Source organism: Theobroma cacao, chromosome 5 (genome assembly GCF_000208745.1).
Source record: "Theobroma cacao cultivar B97-61/B2 chromosome 5, Criollo_cocoa_genome_V2, whole genome shotgun sequence".
Classification (NCBI taxonomy): domain Eukaryota; kingdom Viridiplantae; phylum Streptophyta; class Magnoliopsida; order Malvales; family Malvaceae; genus Theobroma; species Theobroma cacao.
The window spans coordinates 29398657-29423391 of record NC_030854.1 but is presented as its reverse complement, the minus strand read 5'-3'; the positions used below and the strand labels follow the sequence as shown (position 1 = coordinate 29423391).

At 34.6% G+C, this 24735-nt stretch overlaps 1 protein-coding gene and 1 pseudogene across 3 annotated transcripts; one reads left to right on the top strand and one right to left on the bottom strand.

The window, feature by feature from the left end:
- On the top strand, positions 498-2010 carry LOC18599195 (annotated as a pseudogene).
- Positions 1754-24450, bottom strand: LOC18599194 (rRNA biogenesis protein RRP5). Of its 3 annotated transcripts, none has more exons than XM_018121788.1 (40): positions 24146-24450; positions 23746-23954; positions 23048-23188; positions 22707-22880; positions 20812-20911; positions 19153-19271; positions 18933-19055; positions 18745-18816; positions 17974-18066; positions 17272-17385; positions 17064-17186; positions 16736-16921; positions 16566-16640; positions 15603-15739; positions 14118-14252; positions 13586-13731; positions 13432-13497; positions 12250-12356; positions 12016-12096; positions 11837-11911; positions 11627-11728; positions 10684-10852; positions 10448-10596; positions 10184-10267; positions 9969-10069; positions 9538-9691; positions 9361-9435; positions 9097-9232; positions 6971-7622; positions 6096-6156; positions 5404-5549; positions 5133-5316; positions 4848-4946; positions 4221-4585; positions 3941-4117; positions 3145-3241; positions 2857-3012; positions 2543-2773; positions 2365-2448; positions 1754-2244 (listed from the first exon to the last, which is right to left on the bottom strand). In XM_018121788.1, exons 1-40 carry the CDS (start codon positions 24312-24314, stop codon positions 2137-2139), a joined length of 5775 nt encoding a protein of 1924 aa, XP_017977277.1. In that variant the 5' UTR covers positions 24315-24450; the 3' UTR covers positions 1754-2136. The 3 variants fall into 3 exon arrangements, with proteins under 3 accessions (XP_017977277.1, XP_017977279.1, XP_017977278.1); XM_018121790.1 differs by having other exon boundaries at positions 10448-10593; XM_018121789.1 differs by having other exon boundaries at positions 20815-20911.

Sequence of the window (24735 nt, the reverse complement as noted above, 5' to 3'; positions counted from 1 at the left end):
TTAATGGATACTAATTTATAGAAATAAATGGTGTTTAAATGGAGTTATCACTAATTATTATTATTTCGTACACAGGAAAAAAGTCAAAATAGAAAATAGGGACTTTATCCCTTTGTTAACAAGGATTATAATAGCTAGGTCCTTGTCATATATAATTTACTATACCTGAACACAACATATATACAAATATTGAATCATTTTCTTATTTATTCTAATTAATTAATGACAATTATTAAATACTTTCTAAGTTTTACATAAATTTCCTTTGTATCTTCATCTTTGACCTTGACTTGAAATTAATTGGTGTGATTATGTTTCCCTCTCAACATACTTAAATCTGATTAGGCATTCATACACAATATACTTAAATTTGATTAAGCATTCGTATACAATACTTTCCAAGTTTCAACTGTGAATAATTTAATTGGATTTAATTTAAAAATTTAAAATTATAAAGTAAGAAGAACTATACTTTATATTATTGTGCTTATTATGCAATGACTTTCACACTTAAAAAGGAAACTAAAAACCCCTATATATGCAACCCAAGGAACCCGAGCAAAACACCTTGAGATAATAATCTCTCTCTCTCTCTCTCTCTGTGTCACATATAAAAACTAGCTAGAAAACCATGGACATGCTGTGTGAGAATGGAGGGGGTATTGTGAAAGCTTTCAACGTAAAGACATTTGGAAATGGCACTGAAACCCTACTCCTCTCTCATGGTTTTGGTGAAGACCAGACTACTTGGCGGTTTCTGGTCCCATTGCTTGCATACTACTTCAAGGTAGTGGTCTTCGACATGGTCTTCTCCCCAAACGTTGATCCAAAGCTATTTGATCCAAATAGGCATGATTCAACTTTCAGTGGCTATGCAGATGACTTGGTGTGCCTTCTTGATCAGCTCCATGTGAACCGGACCATTTATTTAGGTCACTCGATGGCTGCCATGGTTGGATGCATGGCTGCAATAAACAGGCCTCAACTCTTTCCACATCTCATCCTACTCAGTGGCTGCCCGAGGTGCTAGTCAGTCAAGTCTTATCCATGCATATAACAGGAGCTTGCAAAATTAATATTTCACTCTTGTATATGTTTTGAGGTTTACTTGTGCCTATTATTTGATGATTCCTCATTCATTTCTTGTTGCATAATGATTTGGGATAGGTACAACAACGATGAAGGATACCAAGGTGGGTTTGAGAGATCACAAATCGATGCTATCTACCTAAATATAGATGAAAATTTCTTGGGTTGGGTTGAAGACTTTTGCACCGACAGCTGTGGGAGTGAACAATACAGAAGCAGTAGCCATATTCAAGAATAGCCTGGGGAGGATGAAACCAGAGATGCACTTGATGTTGCTACAACTGTGTTCTCAAGTGACCTGAGAACCAGGCTGCCTCAAGTCCTCGTGCCCTGCACAATAATCCAGTCTAGAGAGGATAACGTGGTTCCAGAGTCGGAAGCATGTTACATGAAAAGCAAGCTTGGTGGTGATGCCGAGGTAATGATAACTAGATACACATGGCCATTTCCCTCATCTAACTGCGTACCATTTACTTTTCAAGGTTTTAAAAGAGGCTCTTCATCTCAAGGAATAGCAGGCAGGAAACAAGACAGGCTTGTTTCCCTGAGATTTCAACATTTCTCTATGTTATTAAGATGGCATGTTTTACGCCTGATATTAATTATTTAAATCAACCTACGGCCTTGCTTAACAGGTACAGGGTAAAATTCCAGACCCAAGAAGGGAATTTAAATAGTGTTCACTGAATAAAGTTAGGTTGAATAAATAGGGAGGAGAGTTGAAGTGGACCTCCACATTTCAGGAAAAATTCCTCCCATTTCCTGTAAAAGCACTTAATATATATATATATGAAAACACAAAATGAAGCAGAATGGCTTCAGAGGCCACTCTGAAAGGCATTTTTCATCTCACAACACACCTCAATGCAATTGTCCTTCAAATCCCCGGTGCCCCCAAGGCAATGCAGCTGGGCCAACATCACTCATCGTCGCTCCCATCAAGTTCTGAATAATTGTTGACACCTCTCTTCCAGATTAACTCCTTTGCACTGTCGAGGGTAAGATAACTACTTCTGTCGTTGCTCAACATTGGAGTCCCAATAACAATCAAGTTAGTGTACTTTCGACATAATCCATTGCCTTCTGTTTAACGGATTTAATTCTTTCCTCGTCACCCAGAGATTTCTCATAATCAAGATACTTCTTGAACAAGAACTGCAAATTCAACAGATACACAAGGCTTAACAGGAACGGAAAAACCAACGGCTTGTCCTGGAATATTATAAGCACACACTAATCGCAACATTTAAGGGCCAAAAGCAAAAGTATACGCACTTTCATCTTTTTGGGTGGTAAGCTCAAGCTAATTGCCCTCTCAAACAGAGCACGGATCACATCTTCATCTCCAAGTCGAATCTCCTGTCAAGTTTGATAAAAAAATGTAACATATACACACCTATATATATATATATATATATACAAAACCAACTATCAACTGCTAAAAGGAGCTCACTTGATCAAGGTAAATGCTCCACAAATCTGTCCTCTTTGGGTACTCCCGTAAAATTCCCTCAAACATAGATCTCCCTCTATCAGGAACCCCAGATTTGAACTCAAGTATAGCTGTCTGTGAAATGAACTTGATGTGCTTATGGCGTGGAAGACATAATAAAGCACGGTTTACAACAGACTGAACCCCATCCTGCTGTTGCATCAACAACATCTGCACCCGCCTCAACCAAACCTGAAATTTTTGTAATATGTAAATAACAAGATTTTATCAAAGTTCTGAGAAGAAAAAACGCAATACAGGAAATCATGAAAAACCTTGCACGAGTGCTTAAACTTCCTGGTCATTTTGTCAAGTAGCTCATCGGCCAACTTATGTTGCTCTGTCCTCTCATACATGCCCAAAAGTGCTAAATGTACCTTTTTGGGATCACAATACTGCAATGCCCGTTGAAATATTTTTTGCACAGCTTCCTGAAATAACATTTCAATTTAAGTTACGTTGACATGTACAAATTTTGGAACTGACACCCATACCGAAGCCAACCTTCTACTACCCCCTCCCCCTCTTTAAGAAGCAAAGATGCATTGCAGATTCTATGTTACCTCTGGAGGATTCCCATATTGATTCTCCAGATTAAAGTAAGCCATCCAGATATTTAGCTTCTCATTTTCTTCTCGAATGTTTATTGTCCTCAAAGCCCTTCAAAGAAAAAGAATATTATTGCAGATCAAGTCTGCATAATAAGCAATAACAAAACAACAGTGCCCTACAGTGCAATATGCATCTCTAATTAGGGACTGCCACTTTAATAACATTTATCTTTAAGTTGTTCAACCAGTTTACTAAACAGCATTGAGGCAAACCAAAAAAAGAAAATGCCTAACATAAGTTAAAGAACTTGTAAGCGTTAAAACCTCTAAAATGAGTCTGAGAATGATCAAATAAATGAAGTTGCATGCAAAGAAAAATAAGTACATAACAATCTAAAACCTGAACTTAAGACATATTTACCCGTAGGACAACGAGGCTTCAGGATACAAAAGATGTTCATCAGAAATATGACTTTCAGTCAGACTATAATGAACCGCGATCGATATGCTAAACTGAAAATTTTGATAAAGAGACGTGCTACGACATCCAGGCAAGCAATCATATAAATATTTTTCTCAATTGAACATGTTACAGTGGATACTCTGATTTGTACCAAGGAGCTTTTATGACCTTGTTTGGTTGACTGTCTAAATAATCTAGAAATTCTAGATGAGATGTACTAAAGAAAAAAGAAGCTCAGCAAAAAATGAAAAAATTTCATATCAAATAAGTTTACATATGTCAGCAAGTCAGAATCTTACTTTCCTATAAATAAAAAAACAACCAATGCTTTAGTTAAAACTATACCTTTCAGCAATAGCACGGGCTTTCTCAATATCAGCTGAATTGAGCATGAAAGCCATGTATTTTATCCAGACAAAACTGCTATTAGGAGAGTTTCTAACAAGTTTCTCAAATTCATCAGCAGTTCTTGGTACATCCATCTCCAATTGTCTTTCCTCAGCAGCTCTAATTTCCCGCTCCCTGCACAGAATATTTTTCAAGAGTAAAGCAAAAAGTTAAAGTCTAGACAAGTAGCCCCAGACTGGTGTAACTAAAAATGAACAAGTGCAAAGAAATAAATGACCTATCTTCCTTTGCTTTCTTTTTTGCTCGTCTCTTGTTCTTCTCATCACCGGTGACTGCCTCATTACTATTTGCTTGATTTTGACTAACTAAAATATCCATATCAGAGTGCTCAATGTCATCAAGAGTGACCTCAAGTGGAGGAATCGAAGCTCTTGATTCTGCTTGAGCAAGAATAGAGCTTGCTCCATTTTCATACTCAATAGCCATCCCAAGAGTGCTGTCTGTCAACATTCTTGATCTTGTGTCATCTGTCTCTTCAACGTCTTCATCAGACTCTTCATTTGAGGGTATTTGGATATCAATATCATCAGTAAGATATGAATTTTTCATACCAAGGGAAATCCGGTGTCTTTCTTCATCCAACTGATAAAAAGTAAAAAAAAAAAAGGAAAATAATTAACAAAGTTTCCATTGACTTTAAATGATGCTATCAGATGATCAAATTACATGCTAAATATTTAAACTTTTCCTGCATTATTTAATTCCATAATTTTACAAATCATACCATTCAACCTAAAACTAACAATCAAAACCACCACATCACAACCTAACATATTAATAAATGCAACATCACTGTAATGACAAACAAAATACTCTTTCTAAAGTTTCTGAGAATTTATGTTACCTTTAATATCTTTGCTGTAACCTTTTCCCCAGCTCTGTATTTAGTTTGGATGTTATCAACGTGATCATCTGAAAGCTCTGAGACATGGCACAGTCCAACCTGGCCAAAAAGCAAGTATAAACATAAACAATTAAACAAGGCAAAAACTGCTATTAGGAAGTTGACTTGACAAGCACATAGCCTGCCAAATATACGTTGTTTGTCCAAAAAGTGGTCATAAAGAAATCCTATTGATTTTACAAATTTGGCAACTTTAGGAACAACACTGCACAACTCATTCCTTACCATGTTTGTGTGGTCAAGTGTTACAAACAAACCATACGACTCCACACGCCTGATCCTGCCTGAAACTATATCTCCAACATGCAGGCTACTAAAATCATTAATTTCAGATTTTGAGGTGCCATTAGTATTTGATTTTTTTAAGGTAACTTCAACTCGTTTTGACAAAGGTTCGACTGCTAACACCCTGCAGCATTGCCATGATTTATAAGCAACATGAAAAATCATCTTTTGGTGAGTAAGGATGACCTAAGGTGAAATAAAAAAAAAGTACCTTCCAGCTACAAGCTTTCCAATGGGGAATTCCTTTTTTGGGTCATCAATATAGCCATCAGACAAATTTGATAGAAGAATTTTTGCATCTAGTTTCCTTGAAAGCAGAATAAAGCATCCTTTTGGGATCGTATTTTTAACATAACCCTGTCAGATCCAAGAATTCAATATGAGCTTAGGGATATAAATTCAAACTCGGTGTCAAATTATTCAACTAAAGATTTAAAACAACAAAGTAAAAAGCTACACAGCTTATTCACTAAAACAAGAAGTAAACAACTTTAGAACATTTAAATTGCTAGTGCCAGAAATGGCTGCTGTAATGCCTACGCTAATATAACAGAAGCAAATTCTATTCCTTTGGAAGGATGATACAGATTTTTCAACCAGGGAATCAGTCTTCAAGCACATGGAGTAATAGAAATTGCAAGATTTTAAAATGCAACCATCTCTATTACAGATTCCCATCAATTAAAAAGAATATGATCCTCCATAGAAGAAAGAAAATTGAGAAATATCACACACTTTTGATTTCAGACCTCATTGAAATCAATGCTCTAGAGTCAATGCAAAAACAAGAATTACATGATTGTTTTTCTTATATGAGTTAGGCATGAGACATTCCTAAAAAAGAAAAAAATTGGAAATAGAAAACCACTTGGATTTTTGTTGGGCAAGTGTACCAAGTCATACCTGTATGGCCATATTGGGATAAAGATCCTCAATTTTTTCCACACGCTTGCTCGTAGAGTCCCTGTAAAGAAACATTAATTCGTATGTAACAAAAACTAAATGTGATGTCAGCCATTACCAATTACAGTGGAAATTTTGAACATAGATTTGTATGGCCGTTAATAATATATGGCTATTCAGTCCTTAACAACAAGGTTAAATTGTTTGCAGAGATTCTGAACTTTATGCTATCAGTTAAGAGTGAGAGTAAGTGTATGATTAGTTGTATTGATGCCTAGAAGCAAACAAGCTCTACCAAAATAATTGGGAGAAAAAGAATCAATTTCTGTACATTGTACTATTACCAGGGTTGTCCTAGAATGAAACTGAACTAATTCAACCAGAAAATCACTTATTAGCTGAAAGAACTATTAAACACTGCCTATAAAAAAGGCACAGTAAAAGATGAACTTGCCGCAGGAAGAAACAACAAAAAGAATCAATTGGCCATTTGATACCATATAATATCAGATAGAGAAAAAAAAAGAAAGTTATGATAGAACTACGCACTTCAACAATAATTTCCTTGAATTTTCTTTTAAGAAAAGCAGTAAATTGCAGGGATCATTAAGCTCCTCAGGAATTCTCACTTGTCAAGGAACGATATATCCACGTATAACATTAATGAAATATCTGTTCATATGAATGATTAGCAATTGTGATTGTGTCATACAAATGCGAATATGCAAAATAATACATTTCATCACAGAATATATTTTCAAAAAAATTGAAAGAAAAACATTAAAAAAAAAAAAAGAACAACAACAAACACACACAAAGCAAATCTATATTTCTAACATGTCACCATGTATCATGCCCAAAAGAAAATAACTTACTCATCACTGCCGAGTTCTGAAGGATTGTTGGGAAGCATGCCATCCAAAGATATACGTAATGATAAATCAATGTGAATAGTTCCCTTGACTGAGTGGCTGATTTCTAGGACTTTGCACTTAACAAATTGCCCCTCATAATATCCAGATAATGGGTCAGATTCCCATGTGTCCTTCAGTTCAGTAAAATGAACCCTACCAAATATGTGAGGACCTATTTGTACAAGCAATCCACCTACACCAGGAAGTATTTTCGAAATTCTACCACCTAAGATATCTCCTTCATGAATATGAGTTGTAACACTCTCACCGGAAATGTTATTATCTGATTCACCTGTCCTTTTATCTTCACCATGAACATTTCGAATAGAAAGAGCACCTAGAGGATGTCGGACCAATCGTAACAGCTTTTTGTCCTTGTTAACATTTAAAACATGACCAGAAACAGCCTTCCCAACTTTGAAGCGTTCCTGGAACTGCTGAAGTTCATTAGGTTCACGTGCACTATCAAGAATATATAGCTGAGCTTTCACATGACGAGATATGGTTAACCAGGCCCATTCAGTGTCCATTTTGTAGACATAACCAGTGACAAGTTGCCCAGCTGAAAAATTGCATTCATCATTTGTAGAATTGACACCTGTTTCACCAGTACCTGGATAAAATCACAATTTAGATTGCTGCAGTAAGACCCAACAACCACAATCAAGCATACGAATTTTATGGGTAAAACTCCTCATATAGGTATTTCATAAGAGCAGACGTAACTAGAAATGAACAAAGCAGTGCATAGCAATCTTGACAGTCTCAAGGAAAATATGATACAGAAATATTGACAAACAAGTGACGCAAGCAATTAATATTTTGGGAGATTTGTCCGCTCAAATAAAATAGATACTGTTATTCTAGGGAAATAATGACTGAGATGCTTAATAACAGTTTGGGCTGAATTGGCTTAATTGTTAAAGATATGGCGGAACGAAAGAATAGACAAATGAACTAATCTTACTTTTGATGTTGAGCATGCTTATTTAAATGAACCAAGCTTGAGCCTTGTACCATTCTTCTGAAAGTTGCCAAATCAAGCTCAATAAACAATTAATTATTAATATTTACAACATTGCATAATTAATAGCAATAAATAATAACTATTAATTAGTGCTTGTACTTATTATTTTGAATATACCAAAATTTTATAATAGTATAAATATTGTTATTACTTTACTAAATGTGGCTTGAATGAGTTCAACCTCATGCTCAAATAGGTTGATACAGTAAAATAAATTGAGAAGCGACAAAGATAAGTTTAGAGTTATATGTTGACATAAGCTTGAGCTTGCTAAAGTTCAGCTTGGCTCAGCTTGACTGCAACCTTGACTAAAATATTCTATCCTTTCTCAGAGGCTGCCGAAATTGTCTAGTTTAAGCATTTCATAGTTGTGTGGGCAGAAAACCAGCCAAGGGAAACAACTGATGAAGGAAAATCAGTAGTGACCACAAAAATTTGGAAGCATCCAACATGTAACTGATGGCAACAACTAAACCTTCTAAACATGACCTTAAGTAGACTGTGATTCGAACAAATAGAGGAGGTGATGGAAGCACAAAAAAGCTGTGTACTAGCTTCTAATGGACAAAAATGATGCCAGGCTTAATTCTTCTCTGCTGTTCTCAAACATAACAGCAACTAAAGGCAGAGAAGAGAAGAAAGAGACACAACTAGAACTACGGAATTTTGTGAAAAACTCAGGACGATGCCATTGAAAAGGAGATGAATCAAGATATATTTTCATGCAAACCAATTCAAAAAGACTGCAGCAGCAAAAACAAAATATTTGGAGTGTTATGAAACCAAAAAGAAATATTTAAAAAGAACAAAGTGAAAAGATTCCTAAGCTCAGAAAATATAAGAATTGGTAAAAAAAAATGGTTTGCCAGACATAGGAATGCTGACAGGGCAAAATAACAAAGGACAAGAAGGGATTCTGCAGCTGACCCAACCACTCACAACAAAGCTTGGAAAAATGTCATACAGCTTCTGAAGTAACAAATTAAAGAGGTTACCAAGATGGTAGATGGTACGAGAACACACTAGACCAACTGAAGTTTCTAAGAAATTATTGTCTTACCAGCAAGCATTGTAGGTTTGATAGACAAATCCCAAAGATATCCTTTCTGATTAGCCTTTCCCACAACCCTTGCAGTGATTGTCTGCCCAATTTTGAAGTTCGCAAAAGGATTTTCAAGAACATTATCATCATTCACCTGTCGAAGAGAAAAGTTAAAATTATTATAATAACATGACAAACAGTATAAAAACATGCATAAACGGTCATTACATAAATAAGTAGTTAAATAAATAGTGACTAATAATATTAGAATTTATATTTCACCTCTGTTATATGAACTCGTCCACGGAAACCAATGCCAAATTTCAATCTCAATTCAAGTGGCATAATTTCAGTAACCTGTGAAGCATTTATACAAATATATTCCTTGTCAGGACAAAAAATCCATATTATTCTTTTGAACAAACAGCCATAACAAACTAGAGAAAAGTGTTCTAAAACCTCTGCTGAAACCAAGGATCCCACACTATAGCTAGACTTCTTTTTGGCCCTTTTCGAGCTGGATGTCTCAGTAACCTCACTAATAGAATTAAGAAGTAAAAGCAACCTTCCTGAAGTTGTGGGCCTTGGAAGAGCCATAACAGTGGCAATAACCCTGCACCAACCATTTTGAGTTTGTTTAAGGTAGCTAGACTTGTAAGGCATCCATAATTAGCATTCAAGAAAACTACTGGACTTGAAAAGCAACTGAACAAAAATACAAATGACATCTATTTGTGAGACAAAATACAAGCTGCTAAAAATGCAATAGGATGCAATTAAGATATGGAGGACGTTAACTAAAGAAAAAGATCACTTCAACCAATTTACATACCAATAGGGAAAAATAAAGCAAAAAATGGAAAAAGATCAATCACTCATATCAATCTCACCTCTGCCCATTCACAAATTGTTTCTGAGGAAACTTCTGTGTATTGTAATCTGCTTTTGATGCATACCCTATGGCATAGTTATACTCTGGAATTGCAAGAACCTGATATAACATGAAATAAGTTTCAGATATATATGAGACAATTGCATTAACTTCAGATGTATAAGAGATAATTGCAGTAAGCTAACAACAGATTGAACAGCATTCACCACTCACCAAGTAATGCTCTTTCACAATCTCCACGACTGCATTTACTGTCTGGTGCACCTCCAAGTCCTTGGAAGCTTCTCTTTTGCGCTTCTGGGATCAATAATGTTCAAGTTAGCTCAAAAGAAAAATCTAACAGACAAACATATGTAAAAGGTTAAGGTTAATGTGTCAAAAATATAAGACTGAGAAACACCCATTCCAATTTCTTTTCCCTCTGATAGGTATTCATCAAGGCCGCATAGAATTAGAGAGTAGGAAATAGGGCTTGACCTTCTTTTGAATTTGGCCTTTAGAACTTTCCTCTTGAGATTTATCAACAAACTCGGGTTTTAAGGATAAATCAACAAGGCGTTCTGCCTTGGCAACATCAAGAACTGCAGCTTGAACAATGGATCCTGTTTCCAAAGTAAGTCCACCTACTGAAAACATTACAATGCAATGGATGTCATTGCCTGCAAGGTCATAACAAATCATAAAGATAACAAATTTCACGAGAAAATACATACATTGATGATGTGTGACAAAGCCTAAAACATCATTGTATTTGTCAAAGCTAACAACCACTCCAATATCCTTTGCCTCTCCAATTTTTCCCTCAATGACACTGCCAACATTAAATCCTTCAACCCACTTCAACTCAGATCCATCAGAGTCCGATGATTGCAGCTTAGCAATCTAAATTCAACAAAGACATGCAAAGTTTCTTATCAAAATATAGCAGAATCCAGTGGAAAATATCTACCTCTTAGTAACTTAAAATGAAAAATCTATGCTAATACCAGAAAGTTAAAAAAGTACTGCTCACTTTTCAGTCAATAAGTCAATTAATAAAGAGGCAACTAAAAGCACCTTGAACAAACAATAGCGATATTGTAAAAGTGTGGTGAAAAGGCAGCAAGTTCATTTAGTTCAGATGTTGACAACATAATTTGGTTAAAGTCCACCGTAAAGTAATTTAGACACCTAAGAACATTTCATATTTTCTCAAAGAAACAATGCTCCCTTCTGTCTTTAGATGAGCATCATCCACCAAGATAGGTATATCATCACTCTAAATTTGTAAAAACTACTTGCAAGAGTAAACAATCAGGAATTTGTTCATTATGTAGCAGTAAAATGTCCATATACATATATGTGCACAGGAAGCTTGGTATTTTTTACTAAAGTATTATAGATAATTCCATATCAACAGCAAAATTACGACTAGAAATAAACACCGTGATAAGTAAATTTCAGTACACTTTCCCGAGCTTTCAATTTGATTATCAAAAGAAAACTGTCTAATGTGCTTAAACCAGGCACAATAAAGGCAAACTTCTGAATTGCAGAAGAACAACAAAAAGGTATTTCATAAAGCGTGCTTTATGATTATTAGGTATTAATACATACAAGTAAATATTCTTAAATATGAACACAAAAATAAAGTTCTTATTCTGCCCATGAATATACCTTCTCTTCCAAAAGAAAGAATTCTTGAATAAAGCTAGCATCGGTTGAAGAACATGATGACTGCTTCAAAGAAAGTGTTATTCTTGCTGTTTCACTATTTACCTGAAAGAAAATGGGGTTAGGAGTGTGGAACAATAAAAATTGGTTAATGGTCACTACTTCAAATATTTAAAGTAAATTAAAGAATTCAGTTTCAGATAGTTCACTAACATCGAGTATATTACTGCGAACAGATTGACCGACATAAAAGGCTCCTGATAGATCAGCTTTATAGTCATCCGTTGACTTCAAAATATAAAAAAATGGAATAAAAGGGGGTCAGGGGATGTGTACATGTGTGTCTACTTACTGAAACAGATAGAACAAAAACTAAACGATATCAGATTTACCTTGCTTCGGGGTGAGAAACCAGTCAAACGGCCAAGAAAGCGGACAAAGCAGCCAGTTTCAATCAAATTACAAACATAACCCTGGTTCACAAAAATGAATAAACATATGCCAAAGCAGTAAAACCAAAGTGTGGTTTAGTTTAACTGATGATAGCATTAAAAAGTTCAAAAATAATATGTCTGAAAACAAAAACACGGTTCCTGATTAAAAATATGGGCAGTGCAGTTACTTACATGGACCACTGAGTTAGGGTGGATCTGACTGATATCAGATGGCAGTTGTTCAGCCAAACTTGTGAGAGAGTATTTAGCAGAGAGTAAGATGTTGTTGCCCTCAATATCTACAATAACATGAAAAAGTTTAAGAAACCAAAAATTTGGAAAGGAAAAACAGAAGGAAAAGAAAAGCACCATTAATGGACAAACAGCAGTGCAAGAAGAAAGGAGTAAGTTTAAAGAACTTATAATCTTCCTTTCTTGAAGATGGGGGTTGAAGTGAAAAGAAAGCAGAAAAGCTAACAAGCACCATGAGGCATCAAACACCAAAGAAAAAAAAAAAACCACACGCACACACACATAAATGCCAGTCAGACACAAACTTAGAAGTATGTTAGAATGACAAGACCATGGCAAGTTCAAGAAATTAATGGCTTTTCCTTTGCAAAGAAGGTTTAATGACAGGACTAGTGCCTGATCTGGCAGAGTGAGAAAATTAAGGGTTCAAATACCTTTAATTAAGTTGATTCTCTTTATAAATAATAAACATGAAACTAAACAAAAATAAGAAGTCCCTTGTCAAGTGCATCTTTAAGAGATTATCACTGACGATAAGGCGATTAAGCAGGAAGCATTCTAAAAGGACAAAATTTTTGTCTTCTTGTGAATTACTTGGATAAAGCTTTATTCAAATAAATCTTCTACATCTAATTAGTAGAACAACATAACGTATCTGCACAAAATATAAGAGTTTTTCACAGGAATGACCAACAAGGATAACTCCAGATACAGTTGTGAGTCGATAAATTCAACATTTTCATTTTATATGATTGAAATGTTTTCCAGGAGGCTCAAGTTATAGTAGCATCTCAGCAGAATAATATCCAACCCAAGGAACCACAGACAATTACAGTCACTCTCCTAAAAATCCACCTTATTCCTTCATGCAATACATGTTTTTCCTATGTTTAGTATATATTATTTTGAATATCACGTCTCTGAAGGATGTTTCATCCATTTTCTATAGGCTTCCCTACTATTAAAGTACACTTATTTATTAGTCAACAGATAGCAAAAACTAGCTTAAATAGAAAATTCTTTGTCATTTCAGGTAGAAAACGTAAGATGATGAAAAATTGGAAGGAAGAGAGGGGGGAATCAAATCAAATATCAACAAAGAGCAGCTACAAACAAGAATACCTAGAACCAGCAGTTGATCAAACTTATATCCTGGCTTCAAGACTGACTTCAACAAGGCAGCAGACTCTGCAAAACCAGATTGAACATCAGAAAATGCCAATACAAGAGAGCACAAAACAAAAAAAAAAAACTATGAAGGCAAAGAAAAGCTTACCATGATTATCTGCCAAATGTTCATTAGAAATTGTACCCTTCAAGTGAGCTTTCGAGTTAACTTGTATAACTACTGCAGAAGGGGTAAGCCTGTCAATTAGTCCTGAAACAATACTACCCAACTTGACCAAATCATCTTCAGAAACCCTGCCATTTAAATTTTGAAGCAAAACAAAATAAGAAAAACACTTGTAGTATAATCACTAAACCTTGCAAGAGAAAAAGAAAACCCCTTTGGTTATATGTCAGAAAAAAATTTTTTGGGCTGAACCTCATTGGATATGCAGAAATCATAACTACAATATGTATCATAGATCTATTCCAGAGCCATCTTATAATTAGGGTTAGTGCCAAATTGCCAAAAAGGTTACTCCAGTCTTTAGGATGGTCTCAACCATTAACCCAGTCTACAAAAGACAGTGAGAAACAAAAAAGAGAGACAGGAAGGAGTATATGTGTTCAGCAGTAAGTTTGCCAACTGAAAAGATATATATTCATATCAACACAATATATCTGCACTCATTGAAACAAACCTCACAGGCTTCATCTGGAAACTAAGATTGATACGCCGTGAAGCTGGGTTAGAACTGGTAACTCTGCATTTAATAACTTGTCCCACATGATACATTGAACTTGGATCATATCCTGGTCCTAAGCCAAGTTCAGATCTGCTTATATAACAATGAGAATCAGTCATTAATAACAGATTACCAAGAAAAAGGATAAGAATGCATGACGAGCAATAATTGTCCAACATATAAAGTAAATCAAGGATAAAAAGCGAGGAAATGCTGGGGAGAAGCAAGGAAGTAAGTGTGATTTCAGAATTTCAGAAAAGGCACTCCACAGCACTTTTCCCCTTTGAAAAAATTTAAGGCACTGTACTAACCAGCAATTGAGCACCCAGTTTTGAGTAATTTGCATTCTGTCATATTAGATTTATTGCAAATTTAATTTTCAGCATAATAAATAAAAAGCAGAGAAGGTAAAGGAAAATACAGTGAGATCAAGATGTAAATTTCTATTATGCCTAACAGTCTGCATCTTGCACTTATTCCATATTGTGAACAATCTGGAAACCTTTATCTGTCCTCAACTAGGTAGCTAAAATCCCTTCCACAGGTAAATTGAAACATCAAGTAGATACAAAAGGAAATCTTGATTAACTGTCAGCACAGTTGCAACAAATGAGAAACAGATGTATTTAGCAAATGGATATATTATCATTACTCCAACATACAATGTATACTTGAATATGGTTGATAAACAAGTGCCATGATTAGAAGCCACAAAAATTGAACCTTCCCTCGAAGACCTCAATTTTTCCACATTGAATTTAATAAGCTGGTGCTACTTATAAATACCATCACTTTCTTCAACATCTGGAGTCATTACTTCAACAATTGCCTTACATATAGAGCTCACACAGCTGACCTGAACCCGGAAAAAATCCATCCTGATTTGACTAGAAAAAGTCAACAAAACCTACCCAACCTAAACTCAAAGAAACCAAAAACTAACCTGAAATACCCGAATTTGAATTATCTGTTCCAATCCAATTTGATGCGACTTAAAAAAATCAACAATTTGAATCAGAAATGACCTGAACCCAAATGACCTGAGTGTCAAACCTCAATGACCAGAATTTGAAATGAACTGAACCCGAGATGACCTGAACCCGAAAATGACCCAATTCTCTTTCGACCTGAAGTGACCTGACCTGCCTTATTGCCACCTCTACTTACATACATCGATTCTAATACTTATTTTAAGAATCATTACCTCAACATGTTGCTTAATTTCCAAACATTATTCAACAAAAGACAAATAATTAGCAAATCACATAGACCATGCAAAATCATCATCAAGGATGCAAAAGCAAACATTTAATGTTAATAAACTGCATTGTAATCATGCTGGAAAGATAGTGAAGATGAAAAGAATAATAGAATAGAAATACTCAGCGAAACAAAATGAGCATATTATAGGAACTATAATGTTTATGGTTGGAGACTAGCCTGGGTGCAAATCCTTGGACTCCATTGTAAAACCGGACGAAGCATCCATGCTTTTCAATCTTAGTTATCCATCCATGTGTTATAAATCCCTCAGTTGCATCAGCATAAGAACTAATAATACCAAGTTTTGATTTCACCTGCAAAAGAATCCATTAGCAGAGTATTATTCAGAACTAATAAAATATTCAAGAACATGGATTTCTATTGACTAGCAAGTTCATGAAATATGACTCATGAACATACAAATTAGTTTTTTACAAAAAAAAAAACCTTTAAGAGCTAATATCAATATTGGCCAAAATAAAAGAGTTAATAATAATATTGTCCTACTTAAAAAATAGATATTTTTTGAAGACCAAGTTGGATTGATAAAATCCTATTAAATTCACGGCACAGATGAGAATTAGTTACTAACAATGAGAATGTAAGAACAAGCAAAATGCTAAGAATTTAAGGGAGGAAGACATATCCTTCGAGGACCATCTAACATGGCCTGACTACCAGGAAACACTTGAAATCAGTCAACGAAACAGACAGTTTCTTAAAGATTAGCATCCACACACATTCCAAATGTGGGCAGTCTTTTTGCCAAATAGAGTCTTCTTTGTGGACAACATAGTAGCACCTGTTTTTATTCTTAATTACAAATATTTAAAATGGATCTGCCAAAAACCTGGCAGTAGCAGAAGCAGCAGAAAAGAAATATATGGTTCTAATGGAAATTCCACCTAAAAGCAGCATTAATAAGATACAAAAGTCAATTATGAGTATACAATTCTCCATCCAGAGGAATGGCATGAGAGAGCAATGCAACAAGAATATTTTGTCCTAGTAATTGCCTCTAATTTGTAGACATCAAAGTAGCTCAAAATTAACCATATAGCTATCTTATCTAAAGTAGCCATAGGAGCAGAATAATGAGAAGTCTAAGTGGCCTCAATATAAATAAAATAAAAAACATACTAGAGTTTTCTTGTGCGTAACAGTTATTCTCTTCGACTTGCAACCTAGCACCCGGAAGACCAATTCAGCTCCAACCTGCAAAGCCACACATGCGAATGAAAAGCAACATTTCAGATTTAGCAGTAATAACTCAAAAGAATCAAAATGAAATAGACAATATCAGAAATTACCTTAAACTTTTTTCCAGGTTTTGCAATTTCAAATTCAGACATATGACGAATGGGACACAGTGCCTTTACACCACCGGGAAATTGTACAATGGCACTGAAGCTGTCAAGTGCAATGACTTTAGCTCTTATCACCATCCCAGGCTTCACATCTGAGTGAGTGAACACTTGCCCTTCAAATGCACTGGCCTGCTTGAAACAGCAAGGCAAAAAAATAAATATGCTGCAATATCTATTGACAATCAACAAGAGACAGCATCTCAACTAGAGCAGAAATTTTTCTATTACCAACAAATTGATGCTCAAAAGTTATTATCAGCAAAAAAGCAACCTTTAAAATACCAGTGGCAAGCCCTTCCAAGTGCCTGAATCCATGAATTCGAACACGAACTTGGCTGCCTTCCTTGAACTTCTTTTCTAGCTTCCGGACTTCCTCTTCAGCCACATCAGATATCTAAAATCAACACTGAATTACCAACGGGGATGTATATATGAATAATTCAAATGAAACACACAGCTGAAGCAGAAAGTGAACATACATAAACATAGGCTGGAGTTGACACTGGTTTAGATGGGATGTCAAGCAGAAGACCTAAGCCTCTATCAACCCTGATCACTTTTGACTGGTCATAAATCTCTCCAATGTTAACGTGCTGCATATAAACATGAAACACATTAGTCCAGAACAGGCATGACGGGTTATTATTATAATTAAAGTGGCACATAACGAAAAAGAAATGAGATTTATTCTCAATGGAAAGTTACTTAAGAAAAGCTGGGGAGAAAAAGGCACAAGAGATAGAGATAAGACAATGAATTTCTAAAGTAGATCATTTAGGGAACTGGACAAATTCAATGACCATAATTACACAACAAAAATAACAAATGTATGTAAGTTATCAATAGCATGCATTTGATGTAGGATGATGAATGATGAATGATGAAAGATACTTCTAGCCAAGTTTCAAAGTCAGCAACACTACATTTGAATGAAAAATGAATTTTGGGTGCTTCAAAACCAAACAATTAATGGGCAGCAAATCAAGCTGGAGAACCATGATTTCTTTATACCAAATAAATGAAAATTGCATTTGGTTCAGAAAACAGATTTTCATCAGAGGTGTAACAGCCAATTTTGTGTAGATATTATAAGACAACCAATGAGTAGGACAGCAAACTTCCCATTTCAAGGCACAATACTAGGATAAGCATAAAGAATTATATATCCTTAGTTAACATACCGAAGGAGGAGCTTTGTTGTGAACAAGATGAGGATTCAGGGTCAAGCCCACTGCTCTAGTTGAGGGATCAATAAATAGTATCCGAGCATTAATCTGAACCAAAAAAAAACGATGTGCACATAAGTTTAAGAATGACAATTTTTTTTAACATTTACATGAAATAAGCATAATGTCAAACAAAAAAAGGAAATGGTTAAAAAAATTTTAAAAAAACCAGGTAGAAAGGCCTGGGGCAACTGTGAATGTATTTAGCTAAAACCACCGAGGGATGTTGCCAATATGTAATCATTAATAGCACAAGTCATGTCTGTAAACTAGAAATTTTGAAGTCTAATACCCAATATGCAAGCTAAGAGGAAGAATTACCAAATAGTAGCAAATTCAAAACAAAGTTATATTATGCACTATATTTGGAGGGAAATAGTTAGTGTTAACAGATGGCAATGTTCATCTCAAATTTTCAATTGTCATTTAACCTGCATTGCTTTCTACACCCTTCTACAAAATTAAATTTAACAAAAGAAGTACCATGAATTGTGAAAATTGAACAATTATTATCTTTTCATGCCCTAACACTGAATTAGGTTATATTGTTTCACTTAAGATGACAAAGTTAAAATACATTATGTGTATAACAATGTAAAATAATATAATTAGTTTTAAAGAGCTATTTTGAATTGAGTCAAGGACATATAGTGAAAATTAACCACGATAATCAGGAAAGAGAAAGGTGTTAATATCAACAAAAATTAGTAAGCTAAACAGAAGTACCTTCTTATTTTGATTGTAATCATCCTTCCAGTCCTTAGTTGGGAATTGATTTTGTAAATGAAACATATCAACCTGTAAGATTAAGCAAGTGGAAAAAATTATAGCCTGTAGCTCTGTACAAAACAAATATAATCTCAATTTTATCAACCTCCTACAGATAGCTTTCTAATGAGAATCAGAAAACTTACTGTTCCAGTAAAGTATGTGAGGAATGATAACATGACCCCATTCTCAAGGATTGACCGCACAGAAGTATTAACCAACATGCCTGGAATAAGAAGATCAATTGAAATGCCCTTAAGATCTTTGGTCTGCATAAAAACAGAACCCAAAAAAGAATGTTAAGACAAGGGTAAACAGAAGAAAAGCCAGCTAGACAATAAAAATAATGACAGGAGAGAATCATACTACACATTTAGACACAGTATCTGGATTAGAACTCAAATAAACAACTTTGCGGGTTTTATCAATGCGCCTAACAACCCCTTGTAAGAATTGCCCAGTCCTCACTTTGATGTCCCTGCTTTCTGAAACGAAGACAAAATGAAAAAAGGGAAGAATTTACTAAAAATAAGAAAGAGTTAATCAAAACAAATGTATGGATATCATATTTATATGTGTTAATGAGAAGCATATGGTAAAGGGGTTATAAGATGAGTCAATCTACTAGAGAATAGAAGTTGGCATGAAAATAATTCAGTAAAAGCATATGGCACCATGCCAGAAAGTTTCAGAAATATGGAAAGAATTTACTACAATAAAAAAGAGTTAACCAAACCAAAAGTGTGGACATTATATTTAAATGTGTTTATGAGAAACATAGAGTACAGGGGTTATAAGATAAGTTAATCTACTAAAGAATATAAGTTGGCATTAGATTAATTCAATAAAAAACATATAGCAGCATTACCAACCATGCCAAAAAGTTTCAGAAAACATGGAAACAATCAGTGGTTACAACTTATAACATTGGACACTCCCAAAACCAACTCTAAGCCTCTTGCTTTTGCCAAACTTTATTGAAGTATGAAACTCCTTAAGTAACAACAAGCAAAGATTTTAAGTTTTTGAAACCCTGGAACCAATGAACTAGCATACAGATTCTTCAAACCGCTATATTTTCTTATTGTGAATCAAAAAGTTTGGATTTTGCAATTAAAGATACACCTTGAATTGAACATAAACTTCTACCCACCCCCCAACCCCCCCAACAACAGCTTTTCTTATATTTTCATTATTGGCAAAGATCTAAAGTCAGAAGTCATACCTACTCCACTCTGTCTCTTTACCAAACTCATCACATTTACTAAAGGAACTTTAAAAGAAAACTAACTTAAGGTGTAAATTAGAGAAAATGTCATTGAAACAATTGTGTAGTCAAGGTTAATCATCCATGAAAGGTGAAAAAAAAAAGCTTAAATAAAAATTTCATAATCCACATAGAAACGATTTATGTAAAAATATCTAAACCATATCACTCAACATCATGAACAAAGAAAAGTGGTTATAATCTGGAATAAAAAATATATCTCAACCACTCCCCAAGAGTCCCAAGATCTATCATAAAGGATTACGAATTCCCATAAGCATTTCATAATCAAGGTTGGTAAAAAGCATCCTTTCACACAGAATGCAGTCAAGTATCACAGAGCAAATCTCCTACATTCATTGAAATTATATTCAAACCTATCATCCAATCCTACTAAAGAAACTTCGTTCTTGATTTCTTTAACTTACAGGTTATTAAGTAATGTAATTTTGACAATAATCCTATCATTGTTTCCTCACGAATAGGAAGAAATAAAAGAAAATGAGGCATACAGTAGCTAAAAAGTATTTTAGCTTATAGCTGGCTCACATAATTATTTGTATTTAAAAATATTTATTAAAATCAAAGTTCCAATTTTCTAACTTCATTAGTATCAGAACATGCACATAGATAAGAACTTAAAAAGAAAAGCAGCATAAAAAACAACAAATATAATCACTTAGGTAAACAATATATGGCAAAAAAGCCAATTGGTGAAAGAGTAAAGGTAACAAGAATAGAAGTTGCTGAATATTTACCACCTTCGTCATCTTTTGGTAAAAACCCCATGAATGAAGACAATCCAAAGTGAAGAATGTAACCATGATCTTCAATGCTTTTCACATATGCAGTGAGAACCTGTGACCGTACATGGTTAGGGAAAAAGCCACTGGATTTACAGCATATGCCAAAAGCAACATAATCATGAAGTGAGTATAACAATACAACACATTGAAACAAACATCTGGTTTGAAACCTATGTCAAAATCAGCAACTTAAAAGATAACAAAATGCGTTGCAGAGGAACTGAAGAAAGAGAGTACAAGAGTGAAATTGGGACATGAGATGGCAGATACATCATTGTACATCACATAAAAACAATAATAAGCAAAAGACCTCATCAAATACTTGTACCTTGATCAAATAAGATTAAACCAATTTCAGTCAGAACAGGTGTAGGCTTGTTATCAGGACAACTTAAAACTTCTAGTAATAATTAGGGTTGCGATTGTGCTGAGCTGACTTGATGCAGTCTAAGCTTGAATTCCGCTCAAAAGAAAATTGAGCTACTTGAGCTCAACTCAGTTAGGCTCAATTATCATTAATTTATATAAAGAGCTCAAAAGTCGACTTGACTCCAGCTCAAATTCAAAATGAAAATTCAAATAAAATTTAAAATACATAAATAAATAACATATTTTATTTATATATGTAAATATTAAAAATATTAAAGGCTCCTGGGCTACTTGAACCAAGTATTACAAAGCTCAAACTCGACTCAACTCATTACTCGAGTAACTCAAGCTCGACTTGATTCAACAGTGAGCAAGTCAAATTTGAGTATTCATTGTGTCAAGTCTGAGTAGCTCATGAGTAGCTTGACTCATTACACTCCTACTCATGATAGTGAACCATCCTTATTTTAATCAAACATACATTGTACAGAATACATCAGTTCTAAGCAATTTCCTTTTGTAGAAAAAACCCTAAAATAAGGCACAAAAACCCACAGATTTCTACATGACATTGTTCTGATACATATGCGAACTGCCTATGATGTTTTTGACCAAAATAAAATATAAAGCCTTCATAATCTATTTGACATCAAACATGCACCAGAAAGGCACCCTGAGTGTCTATTCCTAAATAATGCCACCAAAAGTACAGTCAATCAAATAATCACCCAACAACAACTTTCACCATAACAATTTTCACTCACCAGGAAGTACTATACCTTATATCCTTCAATCCATACTACAATCAAAAGCCACACATAGTCCAACAAGAGTCAGTCCCATTATAATTAATACTACAAATTTTAATAATTCATTATAATTAGCATCCAAATCCATTCAAATATTTACTAATTCACAAACTTCTGAGGAACTTCTTAAATATTTATATCTATGCACTTTCATAGGTGTTCTAAGCCAAAAAATTGGTATTAGCTTTTTTCACTATCCAAATAGATAATGATAAGGCAAACTTGCTCATTGACATTTCTTATTTCTTTGTTCAACCATATTCAGTTTAGGCAAGATAATTTTCATAAAGAAAATGCAATGTGAATGAAGAGAATGAAATAATTTTTGTTTGACTCCCTGAAGTAAAAGTTGCTTTCTGATCAGAAGAATTATTTGATAGCTTACTACATGAACTTAAGCATCCAGCATATCAGAAGACAAAATCCTTTTTATAGGAAAAAACCTTTGGTTTATCATAGTTAACTTAGAGAGAATAATTTTTGCAAAGATGCATACAATATGAGAAAGAGAATCAAACAATGTTTCTATCTGATTCCTTAAAGTAAAGCAGCTTTACAATTACAAGAATTACTTGCTGGCCCACCATGTATTTAAGCATCCAGAATATGAGAGGAAGAAATACAAAAAATTGCCAAGATATTCAATTCTCTAATGATTAATTGACATACCATCCCTTCTTGAACAGCATCCAAGGTGAAGCTTTTGTGCAATAAAGAGAGACGCAAGGAAAGCCATATTTTTCTTTTGCCAGTCTCCTTCTTATCATCATCCAACTGCAGCACTATGCAAGAAACCAGCTGCCCGGTGCAGAATATATTTGTGAGGAAATTTCCTTCATTATTCTGGTCAAGAAAAAGTTCATTGCAAAATAAACTCAATAAGCCACAATTGCATGCATTCCTTACAAAGAAAAAAAAATGGGAAGATAACTATAATAATATAAAAGAAAAAAGAAAAAGTAATGTGATGATATCTATCCCTTGAGAAACAGGTTTATATGCAGGTGTACCTCAACTTCATTACTGAGAACAGAATCAAGTGCATCAGCAGCACGAACTAAACCACGTAAGCCCCCAGGAAGACTAATTACAAGGTCCTTCTCATTTACCTCGGCAACAACTCCCCAGAGCTTCATTCCAGGAGAAATATTCTATATGCACACAAATAAAAAACTCAGTTGAAGCATTTAGTAGATTATAAAGTTTAGAAAGGATCCTACCATAACATAAACAAATCATAGCAAAGCTGAGAAAAAACAATTTGAAGAAAGTGAAGGAAAAAACTGGTTATATAAAAATGATAGTATGCTGCCACATTTCCAGAAAAATGACTCAAAACTCAAAGAACAGAAAATGCTGATTCAGGGGAAAAAATAATAGGAAATCCAAATTTTGCATTCAAAAAAGGTTTTAAGTTTAACTCAAATACATTGAAATCTAATTATGTTCCAATTTATCCAAATCCCATCCATTAAATACGCCAATGCGTCCACCTTCAGAAATATGCATGACCATCATAAAGACAACAAGTCAAGAAGAATCATTTTAAGCTGATAAAATGAAATAACAAATTCAGAAATTACATTTTCACAAAAAGAACTAATAGAACAATTTCGTATAAAATGGAAGTAGCTTATGGTAAGATGATAACAACTTAATACAAACAGTTAAACTTGTTTGGGCATAAGGTTTCTTCTTGACTCTATACCTTCAAAGTTATTTTGTTGGCATATCTAGGTAACTTGCCGGTAATACCATCACCAAAAAGTGAACCCAAGTCATCCAGCATGACCTGGCTCTTCTTCTGCAACGTCTTCCTCTTATTCTTCTTTAATGACCGCTCCTCTCCCTCAAATTCCGCATCTACTTCAGCTCGGATTTCATCACGTTCTCGTTTGCTTAAAGAACTTCCCCCGCCTGTCAAATCTCCATTTAGTAATTATTTAGCTAAAATAAATTAACTGTCAATTTTCAATTGCAATTATTTTTTGTAATTCAATTATAATTTATCACTCCTTTTTTAGACAATTACTCATCTTCTTTCATTCTGTTTTCGTTAAGAACTCAAATTTTCTCGGTAACCGAACAGAAAGTTGAAGAAGAAGAACCTCTAGGGAAGTCAGGGACATCATCTTCGAGCTGCAAAGCGACTGCCTCAGACTTAACGGCGTCGTTTGAATCCTTCCTCGCTTTATACTGTTTCTTGGACGCTTTATTGAACTTTGGTTTCCTTTCCTTGGATTTTTTCTTCTGAGATTTCTTCGTAGGCGCTGCCATTTCTCGTTAAAAAGAAACGAAAATCAGAAACCCTAACAAAAAAGCACGGGCTTCGATTAAGAAAAGAAAACTACCGAATTATTGAAAATTTTGTATGTTTTTGGGATTTTGAAATATGGAGGAGGAGACAAAAGGGTTTGGAGAGGTTTAAGAGCAGCAGAGAACGGAAGAGGCTAGGGCTAGCATTGTCGGGTCGGGTTTTATTATGGGCCTATTTGGAGCAAGGTCCATGATTAATCCAATCTGTTAAAAAAAAGGCTCATAATTTGTGGTCATTTAAACCGTGGATCCCGCTTTCTTGGTCGGGTTTTGCTTAATGGACCAAATCGGATTAAGGTCCGTGATGGATCCAATCAGACCAACCGAAATGACGTTCCACCGTTGATTTGCTTCCTGAAACCACGTGGACGGTCAAGATGGG

Bases quoted from the DNA above. Each gene is read 5' to 3' on its own strand.
- LOC18599194 (XM_018121788.1), bottom strand. From the start codon at position 24,314: ATGGCAGCGCCTACGAAGAAATCTCAGAAGAAAAAATCCAAGGAAAGG. The intron at 17,386-17,973 runs GTATGTTAACTA...GTTTATATGCAG, and splicing joins ACAACAAAGCTCCTCCTTCG to CACGTTAACATTGGAGAGAT. The intron at 7,623-9,096 runs GTAAGACAATAA...GATTTTATCCAG, and splicing joins CAAACCTACAATGCTTGCTG to GTACTGGTGAAACAGGTGTC.